The 20,033-nt window shown below is 42.7% G+C and overlaps 1 protein-coding gene across 1 annotated transcript in view; it reads right to left on the bottom strand.

Moving 5' to 3' along the window:
* Positions 1–20,033, bottom strand: part of CTNND2 (catenin delta 2) — a 1,220,390-nt gene that overhangs the window by 328,338 nt on the left and 872,019 nt on the right. Inside the window, exon 17 of the mRNA XM_044295464.1 lies at positions 18,284–18,368. Coding sequence (XP_044151399.1) covers positions 18,284–18,368 — 85 coding nt within the window. The remainder of the gene's footprint in view (positions 1–18,283; positions 18,369–20,033) is intronic.

Consider the following 20,033-nt stretch of genomic DNA (forward strand, 5'->3'; position numbering starts at 1 on the left):
GTGGAAAATGGGCGGGGTTTCATAAAAATCTAACGTGCAATATCTCAGGAACCGAACTGACACAAACGCTCGTTTGTGCGGCGCAAACCAGCACAAACGCAGCACAAACGAATGGTGTATTTCTTTTTTAAATGTAAAAACATGGGGTGGAAAGTGGGCAGGGTTTCAGCAAATCAAACGCGCAATATCTCGGAAACCAAAGCGGCGTAAACATTCATTTTTGCGGCACAAACCAGCACAAACGAATCGTGTATTTATTTTAGAAATTTAAAAACATGGGGTGGAAAATGGGCGGGGTTTCTGCAAATCAAGTGTGCAATATCTCGGAAACCAAAGTGGCACAAACGTTCATTTTTGCGGCACAAACCAGCACAAACGCAGCACAAAGGAATGGTGTATTTCTTTTTGACATTTAAAAACATGGGGTGGAAAGCGGGCGGGGTTTCAGCATATCAAGCGTGCAATATCTCGGAAACCAAAGCGGCACAAATGTTCATTTTTGCGGCACAAACCAGCACAAAAACGAATGGTGTATTTCTTTTTGAAATTTGAGAACATGGGGTGCCAACTTCACACAGGTTACAAATTGTTATTGAATATGGCGGTGTACGATGTGTTTTGCATATGGCGGTGCGACATATCGACCCTTAAACGATTTTCTGAGTCCATCAATTCGGTGTGGCCTGAAATTCAATTTACTCTACAATTTGATTGTAGCAAAGAGTCTCCTTCCTGGATACGTGGGTGATTAAAAGTGCAGAGAATTAGATTGCAACTGATCTATATACAAAGCACACAGTTCGTAATAGTATACTGTTTTATACCAGCAATCACCCTACTAATACAAAAAGGGCATCACCATATTCTCAATATCAACGGGTGAGGCGTATTGTGGGGGATCCCGAACAATGTGAAATCAGATTAAATGAAATGTCAGCTAGGATTGCAGAAAGAGGATATCCCTCACATTTACTTAAACAACAAAAAAATAGAATTCCACAGATTAAAAATGGAAAAATAAAAAATCCTTTTATCCCGTTAGTGGTAAAGTATAATCCATGGATACAGAAAGTTCGCACTATAGTGAATAAACATGGTATGTTACAAAAGAACAAAAAATATTTGCGATAAAGTCGTAAGGGACGATATTGGGAGTGATGCAAGGGAGTTGAAACAGAAAACACTTGCGTCTCCAAGACAGGGTACTTTTCCCTGCATCGGGTGTGTACACTGTTCGAGTGTCATCAAGAGCCCTTACATCACCCATCAAAGATCAGGGGAGCACATCCCTATCAAAGGCTTCTTTACATGCGATAGTAATTACGTTGTATACAATTTAACATGTCCATGCAGTCTTTTGTATGTAGGGGAAACTTCCACAAGAATGACAGATCGATTCAGTAAGCACAAGTCCACGATCAGGAAGGCTAATCTGCTACTGCCAATACCATACCATTTTCATCAAGCGAGACAATATATCGCAGTTGCGATTTCAGATCATTGAAAAGCCAGGAGAGGCGGTGACAGAAACTTAATATTGAGAAAGAAGGAGGCCTATTGGATCCATAGGCTCCAAACTTTGGAACCGTGACTATGAATTAAACAGCTTTTTATGAAGGATCGTTTTTATTGTATAAAGGGTTTTTTCTGTAGTTTTTTCAATAGTTTGTCTCTTAATAAAGTTTTCATTTTTTTTATGTGGTTTTGCGATTTAAGATGATCGAATTGAGCTGCTACCAATATTCGTATGAAAATATGGATGAATTCCATGATGGTAATATTGATACATGCTTCTCTGTAGGTGAGATGCGATGTTGTGTGGCAGCTTATGGACACAAACAAAAGAAGACCATATTCAAGCTGAGATTTATTATTTTTGTTTAAATGAATATTTGCTTAAATTGTGTGTCTACATCTGTTTTTAGGAGGTGTGTCTTATGACATCACGACCATGTGATACGCACACCTTTTATGAAGGGTTGGGCTATTTAATGGTGTTTTTTTGTAATATGTGTATTGCTGTTTGACAAAGACACCTGCGAGTGTCGAAACGCGCCACAGGATACAGGATTATGTGACAATAAAAAAGAGATTTGCAGATGACTTCAGTGAGTGCCGTTACTTTTTGTTCTTGTTTTGTGGGATGCCAATCCTAGGACGCGAGCACCACAAATTACCTAACCAGCAGTGCTGACCTATTGGACTCTGTAGCACTATAAATACGGCGGCCATCTTAGATTCTGCCATTCACCGTCGTACTTTGTTCAGGGACAGACGTATATGCAGGCGCTAGGGAGAGTGAAAGAAAAACTAATTGTTAAAAAAAAAAAAAAAGGAAAGAAGCGATTTGCTAGTGAAAGGATAGTGAGAGGAATCATTTTACAGGCAGGGAGAGATGTGTGCAGATGCTAGGGAGAGTCATAGGAAAATCCTCATTGTGAAAAAAAGCGATTTACAAGTGCAGGGAAACATTACTTGGGGATCCAGATAGTCTTATAATACAGCTCTGTCATTCCAGCAATTAGTTATTGGGGTGCAAGTGCTATGTTGAAAAGCCTTTAGTAGCTTTTATCTGTGGAAAAAGATAAATATATACGCAGGTCACTTTTGCTGTTAACTGTGCTGATATAATTTAGTGGCCTATTTCAATAAAATACAATAAATATTTACGCAGGTCACTTTTGTTGTTATTTGCGCTAAAATCGTTTATTGTCATATTTCTAGAGAAAAAGAGATAAATAGACTTATTTCATATTTTGTTTTATTTGTGCTAAAATATTTTCTTGTCATATTTCAATAAGAGAAAAATAAACACAGTTCACATTTGGTGTTATTTGTGCTAAAAGCGTTTATTGCCATATTTATAGAGAAAAAGATAAAAATAAACTAAGGTCATATTTGCTGCTATTTGCGCTAAAAGCTGAAAGTGCTCCTGTCCAAGTTTCTGGTGCTTCAGTCTCTCCCTTTCCAAGTGATGGACTCTGCACCTTTCAGAGAACTGATGGCTTGTGCCGAGCCGAGGTGGAGAGTCGCAGACCGTTATTTCTTTGCGAAAAAAGCAGTACCATCCCTGAACACACATGTAGAACAGAAGGTGGGCCAGTCCATGAGCCTGTCGGATGAGAATGCCACGTTATTCGCCAGGACTGTGGGATGAACGTAGTCATTCCACTGCTTCATGTCCTGGAACAGATAGTGGTAACAATGGCTGGTAAGGGCACAGGAGACATGGCACCTCGATCTCACAGCCACATGAGCTCTGTGGGGGCTGAACTGGAAGAGGAGGGGGAGGGAGACATTGGAGTAGACCAACGAACGCCAATTTCCACAAATGTTCGCAAACGGGCGAACCGTCATTGACTTCATTTGGGTGTATAGGGAGAGGAATTACCAGTAGAAAGAGGGAGGTGCTCATGCCGCTCTACAGAGCACTAGTGAGACCTCATTTGGAGTATTGTGCTCAGTACTGGAGACCATATCTCCAGAAGGATATTGATACTTTGGAGAGAGTTCAGAGAAGAGCTACTAAACTGGTACATGGATTGCAGGATAAAACTTACCAGGAAAGATTAAAAAGGACCTTAACATGTATAGCTTGGAAGAAAGATGAGACAGAGGGGATATGATAGAAACTTTTAAATACAAAAAAGGGAATCAACAAGGTAAAAGAAGAGAATATTTAAAATAAGAAAAACTGCTACAAGAGGACATAGTTTTAAATTAGAGGGGCAAAAGTTTAAAAGTAATATCAGGAAAATGTCTGAGCCTCAAGTTATGCAGCAGTCTCTTATGCTGTTTGAAGACTCTGCTGGCAGGGTTTCCCAAGGGCATCCACCTAGCCCTTCCCCAGCGGTGGAAGACATAGAATGCACTGACTCCTGATGATGAGGACATGGGAATACCACCTCAGCACGTCTCTGATGATGACGAAACACAGGTGCCAACTGCTGCGTCTTTCTGCAGTGTGCAGACTGAACAGGATGTCAGGGAGGAAGACTGGGTGGAAGATGATGCAGGGGACGATGAGGTCCTATACCCCACAGGGAATGAAGGTCGTGCCACTAACTTTCAGAGTTCAGAGGAAGAGGCAGTGGTGAGACCGAGCCAACAGCGTAGCAAAAGATGGAGCAGGGGGCAAAAGCAGAACACCCGCCGCCAAGAGAGTTCGCCTGCTACTGGCCACCGCCACCTGGGACCGAGCACCCCAAAGGCAGCTTCAAGGAGTTCCCTGGTGTGGCAGTTTTTCAAACAACGTGCTGACGACAAGACCCGAGTGGTTTGCACGCTGTGCCATCGGAGCGTGAAGTGAGGCATTAACGTTCTGAACCTTAGCACAACCTGCATGACCAGGCATCTGCAAGCAAAGCATGAACTGCAGTGGAGTAAACACCTTAAAAACAAGGAACTCACTCAGGCTCCCCCTGCTACCTCTTCTGCTGCTGCCGCCTCGGCCTCTTTCTCCGCCTCAGGAGCAACGTTGGCACCTGCCACCCAGCAAACAGAGGATGTACCACCAACACCACCACCTCCATCACCAAGCATCTCCACCATGTCACACGGCAGCGTTCAGCTCTCCATCTCACAAACATTTGAGAGAAAGCGTAAATTCCCACCTAGCCACCCTCGATCCCTGGCCCGGAATGCCAGCATTTCTAAACTACTGGCCTATGAAATGCTGTCATTCAGGCTGGTGGACACAGACAGCTTCAAACAGCTCATGTTGCTTGCTGTCCCACAGTATGTTGTTCCCAGCCGCCACTACTTCTCCAAGAAAGCCGTGCCTTCCCTGCACAGCCAATTATCCGATAAAATCAAGTGTGCACTGCGCAACGCAATCTGTGGCAAGGTCAACCTAACCACAGATACGTGGACCAGTAAGCACGTCCAGGGACGCTATATTTCCCTAACTGCACACTGGGTAAATGTGGCGGCTAAGCCCCAGGCAGAGAGCTGTTTGGCACACGTCCTTCCGCCGCCAAGGATTGCAACATTCTTTGCCTCCTGTAGCCTCCTCCTCCTACTCAGCTTCCTCCTCCTCTTCTTCCACCTGCTCATCCAGTCAGCCACACACCTTCACCACCAACTTCAGCACAGCCCGGGGTAAAATGTCAGCAGGCCATTCTGAAACTCATATGTTTGGAGGACAGGCCCCACACCGCGCAGGAGTTGTGGCGGGGTATTGAACAACAGACCGACAAGTGGTTGCTGCCGGTGAGCCTCAAGTCCGGCCTGGTGGTGTGCGATAATGGGCAAAATCTCATCGCAGCTCTGGGACTAGCCGGTTTGACGCACATCCCTTGCCTGGCGCATGTGCTGAATTTGGTGGTGCAGAAGTTCATTCACAACTACCCCGACATGTCAGAACTGCTGCAAGTGCGGGCCGTCTGTGCGCGCTTCCGGCGTTCACATCCTGCCGCTGCTCGCCTGTCTGCGCTACAGTGTAACTTCAGCCTTCCCGCTCAACGCTTCATATGCGACGTGCCCACCAGGTGTAACTCCACCTTGCACATTGTGGACAGACTGTGCGAGCAGCAGCAGGCCATAGTGGAGTTTCAGCTGCAGCACGCACGGGTCAGTCGCACTGCGGAACAGCACCACTTCACCACCAATGAAACTGTACATTACATACGGACTTTACACTACAATACCTTAACATCTAGGTTCAAACAAAAAGGATACCCAAGAAACATCATTATGGGTGCAAGACAAAAAGCAACTGATCTTACACAATCAGAATGTCTGGCCCCAGCAATAAAAAAAGAGAAGGAAAATACCGAAATCAGTCCCTATGGGTACAATTTTATAACAACATACAATCAGAACCATAAGGCCATCAAAGCGGCTATGGAGAAACACTGGCACATCCTAAAAAGAGACCCCATTTTGAGCCAAATCATTCCGGTGAATCCCCGCTTCACATACAGAAGAGCAAAAACCCTAAAAAATATTCTGGCGCCCAGTAAACTAAGATCTATTACTTATCCCACCCGTGATCAGGACACTAGGACCCCCCAAGGCAGCTACAAATGTGGTCACCGTAGATGTTTATGCTGCACTAGCATCTACCAGAGGTCATCCTTCCAAAGTCGCTCAACTGGGGAATCCTTTCAGATTTCAGAACACCTAACCTGCAACTCCAACCACATAATATACCTACTTGAATGTCCATGTCATCTACAATATGTAGGCCGCACCTTTCAAACCCTACGCAACAGATTTAATAAGCATAGGTCAAATATCAAAAAGAAATTTATGAAACATAGCGTCTCCAGACACGCAACGGAACAGCACGAGGGTAATACAGTCGGATTCTCTGTGACACCTATAGAACAGATCCCAATCCATCTCCAGAAAGACATCCAGTACATCAGACGCCGAGAGATGTACTGGATTTTTAAATTAAACAGCCTCAATCCCTATGGCCTTAACGAGGCATTTGAAATTAATCTATGAAGTCCAAGTATCCAACGTTAGATATATAACAAACAATATGTCCCATACAAATAATAATATAAATAAAAATAGAAATAAAAATATAGAATAATAAAAAACAAAAATAAAATAATGTACCAAAATATTATAATATATCATGTGCCCTCTGAGTACCTTTTAATATACAAGAAAATAACTAGCATTAGGGAAACGGCATATCTGAAATCACTCAGATTTTATATCTATATTTATATCCCACTATATTGTGTATATTTTCATTATAAACAATTCTATTTTATATTCTTACTAATTATGAGTAGTCTTCATATCACCTAATTGTGGCCTGAAACCAAAGCATTCCCGTTGTCCTGGCAACGGACCATGTGACCGCAAGGTTGCGATCACATGGTCATGACGTCACAGACCGACACGCCCCCTGGCCGGCAGCCTCCTGCAGACAGCAAAGTATTCACACGTACAGAGACAGGAGCCCATGGTGATCGGCCTCTCTCCTTCTCCCCCTGCACTTCCATATGAGAGAGAGAGACGATCACCAGAGGATGCTCATGTCTCCAGTCTGCAGTCCGATCATGTGACCTCCTGCAGTCACATGATGTATATGTGTTAAATACACAGAAATGTCTTTACTTGAAATAAATGTTTATGATACTCATTTTTTATTGAATTTATACAGAATTACATGGGATTATACCATAGTAAGATTTGTATAAACAAAACTGAGATTTGATTAGATTGAGTTTACCTGATGTCTGAACTGACACCTGCAGGTAGCTCCGCCCCTAGGGGCGGGCCCAGGTACCCGTTCTGGCGGTAGCTCCACCCCTAGGGGGCGGGGCCCATGTACCCGTTTTTGGCGTTTTTTTTTTTTCTTTTTGTTTTGTTATTCTGCACCTATAAATATCTGTCTGTTTATTGTAATACTATGAAACCTGATGAAGGGGAAGTTTCACTCCCCGAAACGCGTTGTTTCCATTAAAGAAGAACTACCATACTTGTGAGACTGTTTCCATTTGTGGACTTGCGCCGAAGCAGAATTTCTCTCTTATTGCCACTTCACCACCAATGACTGGGCCTCCACGCGAGAACTGTGTGCCCTGTTGCGCTGTTTCGAGTACTCCACCAACATGGTCAGTGCCGTTATCAGCGCTACAATACCACTTCTATGTCTCCTTGAGAAAACACTTAGGGCGATGATGGAAGAGGAGGTGGCCCAGGAGGAGGAGGAGGAAGAGGGGTCATTTTTAGCACTTTCAGGCCAGTCTCTTCGAAGTGACTCAGAGGGAGTTTTTTTGCAACAGCAGAGGCCAGGTACAAATGTGGCCAGCCAGGGCCCACTACTGGAGGACGAGGAGCACGAGGATGAGGTGGAAGAGGATGAGGCTGAAGCATGTTCACAGCGGGGTGGCACCCAACGCAGCTCGGGCCCATCACTGGTGCGTGGCTGGGGGGAAACAGAGGACGATGACGATACGCCTCCCACAGAGGACAGCTTGCCCTTACCTCTGGGCAGCCTAGCACACATGAGCGACTACATGCTGCAGTGCCTGCGCAACGACAGCAGAGTTCCCCACATTTTAACGTGTGCGGACTACTGGGTTGCCACCCTGCTGGATCCCCGGTACAAAGACAATGTGACCACTTTACTTCCTGCACTGGAGCGTGATAGGAAGATGAGCGAGTACAAGCGCACGTTGGTAGACTCGATACTGAGAGCATTCCCAAATGTCACAGGGGAACAAGTGGAAGCCCAAGGCGAAGGCAGAGGAGGAGCAAGAGGTCGCCAATGCAGCTGTGTCACGGCCAGCTCCTCTGAGGTTTTGTCACCACGCCACAGCTAACTGCACCACCACCTGATACGGAACGTGTTAGCAGGAGGCAACATTTCACCAACATGGTGGAACAGTACGTGTGCACACCCCTCCACGTACTGACTGATGATTCGGCCCCATTCAACTTCTGAGTCTCCAAATTGTCCACGTGGCCAGAGCTAGGCTTTTATGCCTTGGAGGTGCTGACCTGCCCGGCAGCCAGCATTTTGTCTGAACATATATTCAGCACGGCAGGGGGCGTCATTACAGACAAACGCAGCCGCCTGTCTACAGCCAATGTGGACAAGCTGACGTTCATAAAAATTAACCAGGCATGGATCCCACAGGACCTGTCCATCCCTTGTGCAGATTAGACATTTATAACTACCTCCCCTTAACCATATATTCTTGTACTCCAGGGCACTTCCTCATTCAATCCTCTTTTTTTTATTTTACCATTATATTGCGGGGCAACCCAAAGTTGAATGAACCTCTCCTCTGTCTGGGTGCCGGGGCCTAAAAATATATCTGACAATGGCCTGTTCCAGTGGTGGGTGACATGAAGCCTGATTCTCTGCTATGGGACCTCTCTCCTCTGTCTGGGTGCCGGAGCCTAAATATCTCACAGTGGCCTGTTCCAGTGGTGGGTGACATGAAGCCTGATTCTCTGCTATGGGACCTCTCTCCTCTGTCTGGGTGCCGGAGCCTAAATATCTCACAGTGGCCTGTTCCAGTGGTGGATGACATGAAGCCTGATTCTCTGCTATGGGACCTCTCTCCTCTGTCTGGGTGCCGGGGCATAAATATCTCACAGTGGCCTGTTCCAGTGGTGGGTGACATGAAGCCTGATTCTCTGCTATGGGACCTCTCTCCTCTGTCTGGGTGCCGGGGCCTAAATATCTCACAGTGGCCTGTTCCAGTGGTGGGTGACATGAAGCCTGATTCTCTGCTATGACATGAAGCCTGAATCTCTGCTATGGGGCCTCTCTCCTCTGTCTGGTTGCCGGGGCCTAAAAATATCTGACAGAGGCCTGTTCCAGTGGTGGGTGACATGAAGCCTGATTCTCTGCTATGGGACATCTCTCCAATTGATATTGGATAATTATTTTTTTTTATTAATTTCCCTATCCACATTTGTTTGCAGGGGATTTACCTACATTTTGCTGCCTTTTGCAGCCCTCTAGCCCTTTCCTGGGCTATTTTACAGCCTCTTTAGTGCCGAAAAGTTCGGGTCCCCATTGAATTCAATGGGGTTTGTGTTCGGGACGAAGTTCGGGTCGAGTTCGGGTCGAGTTCGGATCCTGAACCCGAACATTTTAGGGAAGTTCGGCCGAACTTCTCGAACCCGAACATCCAGGTGTTCGCTCAACTCTAGCCACTATGTCTAATAATTGGTGCCACTTCTTGGTTGATACAGATCGCTTTACTGCAGTTATCTTATTCTAATCCTGTCTGTAATGATATCATCTCTGTTTATAATAAGACAGGGTCCACCATTCACAATAGGTGATTGTCAAATCTTATCTATTCTTTCCTTGTACATTGTCCTCTGCACAGGTAACAAACCATGTCTGGAAAACTCTGCCATAGAAGTCAATGAGGTCCCCTCCTGACCATTGTGCCTATGGCCCATGGGAATGCTGTAAAGCAATTTTCTTTATGCTTTTAATGTGGTTAAGAATAGATGCAAGATGGATGCCCTCATAATCATGTTCAGGAAAAAAATAATCTACAATCATAAAATAAAAACAAATGAGAAGAAAAGGTAATGTGTTATCTGATTTTAAATTGTGACATTTCCTTTAAGAGCTGCTGTGAATGCAGGTTGACATTGTTGAGTGAAGTTTCTACTGTGTCACCTTACATCTTCTGCAACCCTTTGCAACCAGACTCAAGAAACACATTTGCAACCCAACCCTAGAAACCTTATAACAACCCCTTCTTAAAGGGCACCACACAAGGTTCATTACTTGAAGGAACTTAAATTATTAAAAGCCAAAATTACTATTTAACCAGGACTGACCTATCTATGGCCCTGCTGAATTGAAAGCATTAATTCAGCCTCCAAAAAGTTCTGGTGGGGAATAAACACATATGAGATAATATGGATGTAATGGAAAACCATTCCTGCCAAAATAACTTACAAATGGTGGGACTTTCAGAGCAAATTAAGGTGACAGAATCACTGCACCTCTGTGAACGTGATCCCCAACCCGCTCTGGACCTGGATCTACCATGTGGAGTGAGCTTACTATGTTGTTCAAGATCCTTCCCTCAATAAAGACTCTCAAAAATCTCCCAACAGAGGCCAAGCGAACCATCATGAAGCTACTGGACATTAATGACAAAGTTGCCCCACACAAAGCACTCTACAAAGGAAGTCTGCTGTTAGCAAATTCTGGGGACAAAAATAGGTAGCTTGTTACTATAGCAATGCTTCCACTGAGTATCCCAAACACAGTAATTCAATTCTATTCTATTCTGGAATTACTACTAATATTTTTTTAACGACTAAAGATGAGCAAAAGGTTTGCTGAATTTTCCAAAAAGATTCGATCTTAATTTAATCGTGATGAATCGAGCTAAAAACTGTTAATTCCTGGCTGCAGAGAGCCTGTATATTGGTGTAGAACACCGTGCATTGTAGAATCATGCATACGTACAGTAGTCCACTGTGGTAGTGGAATAGTTACTTTGCGTCTGCATGACTGGCAGTTGACAGGTGTCACTCACATAACCTGTTCTGCTACACTCTGAAACAAGTAGTGCCCCCATGACCGAGTGGACAGGTGGCAGCAATACGTTTCTGTTGACGTCACTATTTATTTTGCTATTCTTCTCATCTGTCATAAGAACAACCCCAAAAAACTATATTTTGAGCATCCGTCTTCACACGGTCAGCATTTGCTCATTAATCCATCAGTATTGCTAAGGCCCAAAAAACAACCCGGAGTGCATCCAAAACAGAGTTGACACATGATTGGAAAGTTTGCATGTCTTCTGTATTTTGTACCCACTCATGCTTTTGGCTTCCAAATCATTAGCATATCCTGATGCAAAATAGAGACCAAGTGATACAGGCCTTACGGATGCTCCAAAGACAGGATCCATTGTGTTTCTCATTTTTCCGTCCTTCTGACAGATCAGAAGAAAGGCAAAATAAATAGTGATGTCAACAATGCCAAACAGGGACAATAGTGGCCCGGTCATAGAGTGGGGATGGTGGAAATGCCTTGAGGAGTCAACACAGTGACCCAGTTACATTATGGGAAGAGTGGCAACCGCATGAGGAATCAACACAATGGCCCAGTCACAGAGTTGTGAGGAGGAAACCGCATGAGAACTCAATATAGTGGTCAGTCACAAAGTGGTGAGGGTGGCAAATGCATGAGGATTCAACACGGGAACATAGGGGAGAAATCATGGTGACCTTGATGTCTAACTTGGTGGCCCTCAAATTGGATCGATGACATATCCAGGACAGGAGCAACTCCAGCACACATCGAGGCTGGAGGACAACTGACTCCAGCCTGGAAGCCACAGGCAATATGAACCCAGTGGCCACACCCAGCCAGATAGTTAACCCCAAAGACACTAATCATGGGAGGAGCCAGGAGAAGGGGAGCAAAACACATACATGCTGCAGGGCTAAAGTGTCACGGCGCACAACACCGAGGCCGTGACACAGACAGGCTTAAGAACTAGCCCACCTTCTGTTCAACATAGGGCTGGTACAGCCTTTTTGGAGAAGTAATGACAGCTCGGGACTCTCCACCTTGGATCAGCACAAGCCATCAGTACTCTGAAAGGCGCAGAGTCCACCACATGGAAAGGGAGATACTGTAGTACCAGCAACTTGGCCAGGAGCATGCTTAGCTTCTGCTCAGTTGAATGATTACATGCGTGCTGTAGGAGGAGCTGCTGGAGCATCAGGACCAGTAGATGATGGGAAGGAAACACAGCTCCCTTCTGCTGAGGTGGTGGAGCCTTGACTGCAGGAGAAGAGGTGCGGGCCACTGGGTGATGCAGCAGTAGGGAATTTTCCCCCCACCACTCCGTGATGACTGCCTCCACGAACCCGTGCACTGCTAGTTCTTTCTGGACAGGTAGGTTCCTGCATAACAGATGGCCTACCCCAGGCACATTACTGCCACCCTGCTGACTCACAGACACACTACCACCCTGGTGGGTCAGCCGCTGCCTCATGCGCAAGCTGCCACCTTCTTCTCCTGATGAAGATGAAGCTCCATCTTTGTGCCCAGGCCATGAAACCACTGGCTCCTGGCTGGGGGTGTCTGATGTCACTTGAGATGAGGTAGAAGACCAAGTCAACCATTCAAGGACAGCTGGGTTGCTGGTCAAAACACCACCGCTGGATGACACTGTCAGCTCTGTCCTGTCACTGCGTTTGATGCGACCACCATCCCCCCCCCCTTATTATGCTGCTACTTCTGCCACCTCCAGAAACATTTTGGCCACTGCCCGTTCCCTTAGAAAGGCCTGTCACCTGTCTGTCGTACATACTTTATTGTAACTATAAGGGTAAAAGAGCAGTATTGTCAGGCTGTTATTGCACACCAAGTCCACAAATAAAGGAATGACTCAGCTTCTCCTTTTTTAAATCCACTCCTGGCTTTGGTTTCATGAAAACTGAGCCTTAACAGCCCATATATTCTAAAACTGCCTGTATACTTGCCATTAACAGAGCTACGTTGTTTCCATCCAAATTTGTCCAGTTTATGTCCATTACAGGGTTTCCACCAATCATATAACCTTCATAGAAATCACGTAATTGGGATGGAATAGTCTGGTCCAGCCTACTCAATATTTTAACAGGCAGCTGCCTGGCAATGTTTGTAGCAACTATGGTAACATGACTGACCCTCCAGCTTATGACGGGCCTATCAGTCAGTGTTTCTAGCTGTTTAGCAACTGCCTGCTCTTGATCTAAAACAGTCTCAATCTTTTAACACTATTGTAAACAATGTTTCAATAAGAATTCATCATTGTTTTAATAAGAAAACACCAATAAATCTAGATTTTCCATTGGTCAGTTTTGCACCTTGCAGATTTCCACTTGGGGTATCTGCATAAATGCCATATACCTGCATTATCTTTGAGAAACAATGTAGTTTTCCCCTGCAAGGTGGGCATATTTTGCTGTGGGATTACAGACATTGGTGACAACTAGACTAGAGATTTGATGAGTTCAAACAGCGATGTGTGTATGTTTGCACAACTCCCCAGGCCTCCTGTTGTATTGGGGCATGTATTACATATACTAAATGTACTCACTCTGATCTGCAGCCTTCATGATTCTCAAGAACCAACTGTCCACACTCCAGGTTGTATGTCTGAGCCCTTTGCCTTAGGCTACTTTCACACGGGCGTTTTGGTCTCCGTTTGTGAGAGCCGTTCAGTGATCTCACAAGTGGTCCAAAACGGATCAGTTTTGCCCTTAATGTATTCTGATTGGAAAAGGATCCGCTCAGAATGCATCAGTTTGGCTCCGTTCTGCATCCATTTCGCTTTGGAGGCGAACATCAAAACGCTGCTTGCAGTGTTTTGGTGTCAGTCTGACAAAATTGAGCCAAACGGATCCGTCCTGACACACAATGTAAGTCAATGGGGACGGATCAGTTTTCACTGACGCAATATGGCACAATAGAAAACGGATCCGTCCCCTATTGACTTTCAATGGTGTTTAAGACGGATCCGTCTGTTTTGGCTATGTTAAAGATAATACAAACGGTTGTATTATATGAACGGATCAGCACCAAACGCGAGTGTGAAAGTAGCCTTAATCAAGGCTTGGCCATCCACTTTTCTAACTGGGAATTGGAAAAGAAATGTCAGCTTTCTAGAACTCTGTCTCCTTCACACAAAGAAAACTCCTAAAAGCTGTTCTAGAAATCACAGCTTTGTCCAATTAAAGGATAACTGTCGTATTATTATTTTTTTGGGAGTATTGGATTGTGGTGATTAATATCACCTTGGTGGCCCTATTTCAACTTTTCACTGTGTATTCAATTAACCCTTAATTCCACATTTTTGTTCCCTGTACTGCCTACTTTTACCTGTGCTTAAAATAGGGTTGCTCGGCATGGTCGGTCTATCTGTTGAAGGACGGAGGACGCAGGTGCAGGGTCACATTACTGACAGCCAGGGACTGTAAGTAAATTATTAAAGCCATGTCCTCCCCAGCAGCTGATAACAGTGCCTGGGCTGTGTGCACTTCTCCCTGTCCCTGCGCTTGGCATACGCTCCCTCACTCAGCAGACTGGGACAATGCAGAGTTGAAGCAGCGCAGACCAGGGAAGGGAGATCTGCCGTCTGCTCAGCGTATAAATGAAAGCAATATGTGGTAAGAGGACCCCTTTGTGCTGCAGCAGATTAACCCTTTAGGGGGAGGGCTGTGGTTACTGACACTTTTGGGGGGCTATTGTTACTGGCTAGTGAGGGCAGGCGGGATTAGCCTCAGGGTGAGGGCAGTGGCGGCCATCTTAACTGAATAGTGAAATTGCAGTTTTATGCAGACTGGTTGCTAAGGGCTGAATCTTATTAAATATGGGGCAAGTCAGTCTAATAGTAACTGATTCTGGAATATCATGTTATTAGTAACTACATATGTAAAAATTGAAATTGGGGTCTAAATGTGACAGTTATCCTTTAAAGTGAATACCGAGTCAACTCATCCTGCAAAAAACAAGCCCTCACACAACAGAAAAAATAAAATAAAATAGGGCAATCATAATATGGTGACACAAAAATAACTGGATTTTTAATATGTTTTTATAGCTCAAAAGCAGTAAAAAATAAAAATAAATCAAAACAATCTACACATGTTTGGTATCAACAGAATTCTTTATGACCGATATAATAAAGCTGACATGCTTTTTACGCCAAGAGAATGGTACAAACTTTATAACGCAAAAACAATAAATGATGTTTTTTTCTTATCCCCATCCTCCAGAAAGAATATACAGTAATTATTTATGATGCACAATCAACAGAAACATATTTTTTTTCATTCCCCAAGAAAGAGTTAATACATTTTAACCAATATGTTATACTATATGTACAACAAATTGGTGTCAATGAACAATACAACTCACCTAGCAAAAAAAAAGCCCTCATATAGCTACATGCTTAAAATGTGATGATGAAAAAATAAAATATGATGCTTGGCCCTTAATGCCAAAACTGATCTGGTTGTGAAAGGTTATGTACACCTTCAGAGGTAATTTTTGTTTATTGCATTTTACTCATTTTTGGCTAAAAATCATATTTTCAGTTGGCCTTTATAAAAAAAATATTGAGCCATTCCTTCACAAAGGGTTAACTGCTTTTCTAACTGTGTGACTGGTACTTTCACTTTGTGCTGGTCACCTAATAAACCTCATCTTTAAACTATTAAGACGTCATAAACACTTATTTAAGCCACATTCGAATCAGTAAGATAAGAAGTGAGCCATAATGAGTGTATAATGTCAGAGAGCAGAGATATGAAGTTCGCCTGCTTCCCAGATGACGGAAAAGACAGAAAATACAGAGGCTGCTACTACAGCATCTCAGCTATGTACATAAAAAGGATTCCATATTTTTAATAAAGACCATGTCTGTATCCACTATCCAAGAATGAGGATTCATGCAAATATCTTCGGTCTTAAGAAGGCTTTGCAGTGTTGCAAATTGGTTGAGTTGGGGCTTTTAGTTTCCATTTACACCTCATCAAATTAAAGGGGTTTGATGAGTATCCTCAGGATAGGTCATCCGCATCAGATCCGTTGGGTGCAGACTCCCTGAACCCAGGTTTATTAACAGTTTGGAGGGGCTATGCAATCTATGTGGACTTTTCATTCTACATTCAGTCTGTCTACCTGAAAGCCATCTACTTAGCAACGCTGTTGCAGAATATGGCCAATCAGCCTGGATAAGCACTCCAACCTGTTCAAAGTATACCAAGTGCAGTGCCATAAATTGTAGTATAAATAGCTGTGCTCAGTACTGCACCTGAATAACATTAGCTTGAATAGGACTGAGCTGCAGAAAGGCCATGTCACCTATAAATGTGACTTCAAAGCTGATCAGCAGGAGTATTGGGAGTAAGATCCCTACTGATCCTGATTATCAATCTTTAAGATATAGTAGGTTATGAACATTAAAATATTACAAACAGGAAAACTCATAATTTTAGGCTTTTATACTCATAATTCTGAATGTCAAGGTTATCAGGTTATCAGAACGTATTTCTTCCTGCCCATCATTTGTCATTACAAAATACGTACATTGTAATGGAATTTTTAACTGCTGATATGAGAACTCAAAGCTGAAGATTGATAATGGAATTTCAATGTCAACAGCGACCACATTCCATTACTTTCTGTCTTCTGACTGACTCACTGAATTGTAAATGTTTCATTGCCTGGTTTTCAGGAGAAACCACAGATGATGTTATTCTATACTCTATTACCAGATTTGTGTCTGGTTGAGTACAACCTGAAAATTAAACATATTACTATTTGGCCAGGATAGGTCATCAATATCTGATTAGTAGGGAGCCGACTCCTCCCGCCACTCCATCTGATCAACTGTTGCGGTGCTCCAATGAGAGCTGTGTCCTTATCTTAGGCCAATGACAAAATGTTCATAGACAAAATGGCCTATGCACAGTTCAATTCCATTAACCTCTGTTTTGGGCCTTACTGACCAAGCGTTTTTCTTCCTTTTTTCATCGTCGCGTTCCAAGAGCGATAATGTTTTTATTTTTCCGTCTATATAGCTTTATGAGGGTTTGTTTTTTGTGGGACAGGTTGTAGTTTTTAATGGCGCCATTTTGGGGTACACATAACTTTCTGATTAACTTTTATTAACTCTTTCTGGGAGGGAGATGGGAAAAACAGCAATACTGCTACTGTGTTTTTACGTTATAAATTTCACGGCATAAAAAAGCATAAGGGGTTAAAATGAATTAGCCTGGTTGGCAATACCAAGCACAGTCAATATAGAAAGTACGGTACTGGTTTTAGTATGCTGTGAGGGGACAGCTGCAATCACTAGCGGGTTGGCCTTTTCAAACAGCTGATAAGCACAAGCCATGGGACTCGGAACCCCACTTATAAGATATTCATGACCTATCTTGAGGGTATGTCATTAATGTTGTACACCTGACAGACCCTTTAAATCAGATGGTTATGTATTTTACACAAGTAAATACAACTGCAACCACTGACTCTTCAACTGTTGTGAAAATATACTGTATGATCAGGCATGCCATGCATACTGCAGAATGTTTTTACTTTCACATCAGTAGCAGAGCCACGAGCTGCAGATCACTTATATAAATGCATTAATGTAGTATGCAACATTTATCACATATAAAATACTTTGTGCATAGCAATTAATTAATCAAAGGCGATAAAAGAGGCAGGGCAATTCAGGACAAAGTTTTTGTCCAGAATACATGAAATGTGAGGACTCTGCTACTACATTATTACTACATAATGAAATGTACAAGACAAAAATGTGGAACAAAGGTTCTGGAAAGACATTCATCATGGTTGTATAGCTCCATCCAAAACAAGTCCAGATTAGAAAACCACAGATGTTCTAAAAACATATATATATATACATATATACAACATAAAAAAATCTGCAATAACAACCCATGAACATGTGTGGCACTGTGTTTGGGAGAAAGCAATCTTGGTTTTCTGTCTCTGGACAGCCCCTTTAAGAAATTTTCCATAAGCCTTTGTAATTCCTCACTTACAATGACTTGTGTACTGCTAAGGGTACTTTCACACTAGCGTTATTCTTTTCCAGTATTGAGTTCCGTCCTAGAGGCTCAATACCGGAAAAAAAACTCCAGAATCCGTCGCCGGAACTGCCTGCCGGATCCTCACAACGCAAGTGTGAAAGTACCCTATATTTACACAGAACAATAAAGGGGAGTCATATTATTACAAACTACAGTGAAAGAAGCCATCTTACAATAAGTAAGCAATAATAAATAAGCCTACCTTTTTGTAAAGATTTCGGAGGTCTCTGTACTGCCACATGCTGTTTAGGACTTGAGATGCTGCTTTCACTACTTTAGGGGAATGCCTGTTTTAATGTAAAAAAAAATGTAAAGATTAAAAAAACTATTTGGATAAATTAAAGAAATATACTCAATTTAATTAGTTTGTCCTAGCTTATATTGGAGCAACATATTCCACGTTGTCACTTTTCACATCATTTGTTTAGTTTACCAATAGACACACTTATGCTCGGCCCATTTTTCGTTAAGATCAATTTTGAGTTAAGTAATAATTGTTAATGGGCTTGTATTTCAAGAAAACCCATTTTCATATGTTCTTATAGGGCATATGTGAATCATAAATGGTGGTCCCTCACTTGGAATGTTCTTAATAGACTAAGTTTTGAATAATACAGCTGGCTGCAGCCTCCCACAGTGATGACAAATGATAGCAAGGGGTTTCTGCAGCGGGACCCATGGCAAACAGTTGTTTACTTGGCTATCAGTATCTGTATAAAGTAAGAAAAAGAAGCCTTATCAGATCAGAGCTCATAAATGGATGTTCATTAATAGGAAGTTCAGGATCAAGGTTATATATTTTGGGTTGTTGATTGTACTTTTCTACTTTTTCTGTAAGTATTGTTAAAATGTAAAGTAATGGATTATAAGATGCTTAGAGCTATACACACATTGGAACCTACCGTAAAAATAAATATAAGTAGATAAAAACTATGAATTGTAAGAGCCATTACTTTTATAGGGATGTGGGTTAGTAGCTAACAGGAAGTGGCATAAATGTACAGTGTAGAGATGGCTGAAGCTAACTTCAATCCTTGCTGTTTAACTCCTTAGATACTGTAGTCAATAGAGACTGCAGCATCTAAGCAGCTATACCAGAGGAGGGGGCTTCCTCTATAACCCTGGTGAACCAACATATAGACTGTCTTAGCAGCTGTGTTCATAACAAAGTGTATTTTTGCCTATTATGCCCTGCCTAAGGCAGAGCCTAATAGACTGCCTGTTAGTATCCCCATACAGTATAAAAACAGAAAAATAATTAATAAAATAATAAATAATAAAAATAAAAAAATAAAAATTGGGCTACTTTCACACCTGCGTTAGGTGCGAATCCATCTGGTATCTGCACAGATGGATCCGCACCTATAATGCAAACGCTTGTATCCGTTCAGAACGGATCCGTTTGCATTACCATGAACAAAAAACTAAAAATATGTATAAACCGGATTCCCAAAAAGTTGGGACACTAAACAAATTGTGAATAAAAACTGAATGCAATTATGTGGAGATGTCAAATGTCAATATTTTATTTGTAATAGAACGTAGATGACAGATCAAACGTTTAATCCGAGTAAATGTATCATTTTAAAGGAAAAATACGTTGATTCAAATTTTCACTGTGTCAACAAATCCCAAAAAAGTTGGGACAAGTAGCAATAAGAGGCTGGAAAAAGTAAATTTGAGCATAACGAAGAGCTGGAAGACCAATTAACACTATTTAGGTCAATTGGCAACATGATTGGGTATAAAAAGAGCTTCTCAGAGTGGCAGTGTCTCTCAGAAGCCAAGATTGGTAGAGGATCACCAATTCCCACAATGTTGCGCAGAAAGATAGTGGAGCAATATCAGAAAGGTGTTACCCAGCGAAAAATTGCAAAGACTTTGCATCTTTTCTTTTCAATTTTCTTTTTATTGATTTTTGGAAAATTATATGAAGAAATCTTGACAAACGT

The sequence above is a fragment of the Bufo gargarizans genome, chromosome 5, assembly GCF_014858855.1.
Source record: "Bufo gargarizans isolate SCDJY-AF-19 chromosome 5, ASM1485885v1, whole genome shotgun sequence".
Classification (NCBI taxonomy): domain Eukaryota; kingdom Metazoa; phylum Chordata; class Amphibia; order Anura; family Bufonidae; genus Bufo; species Bufo gargarizans.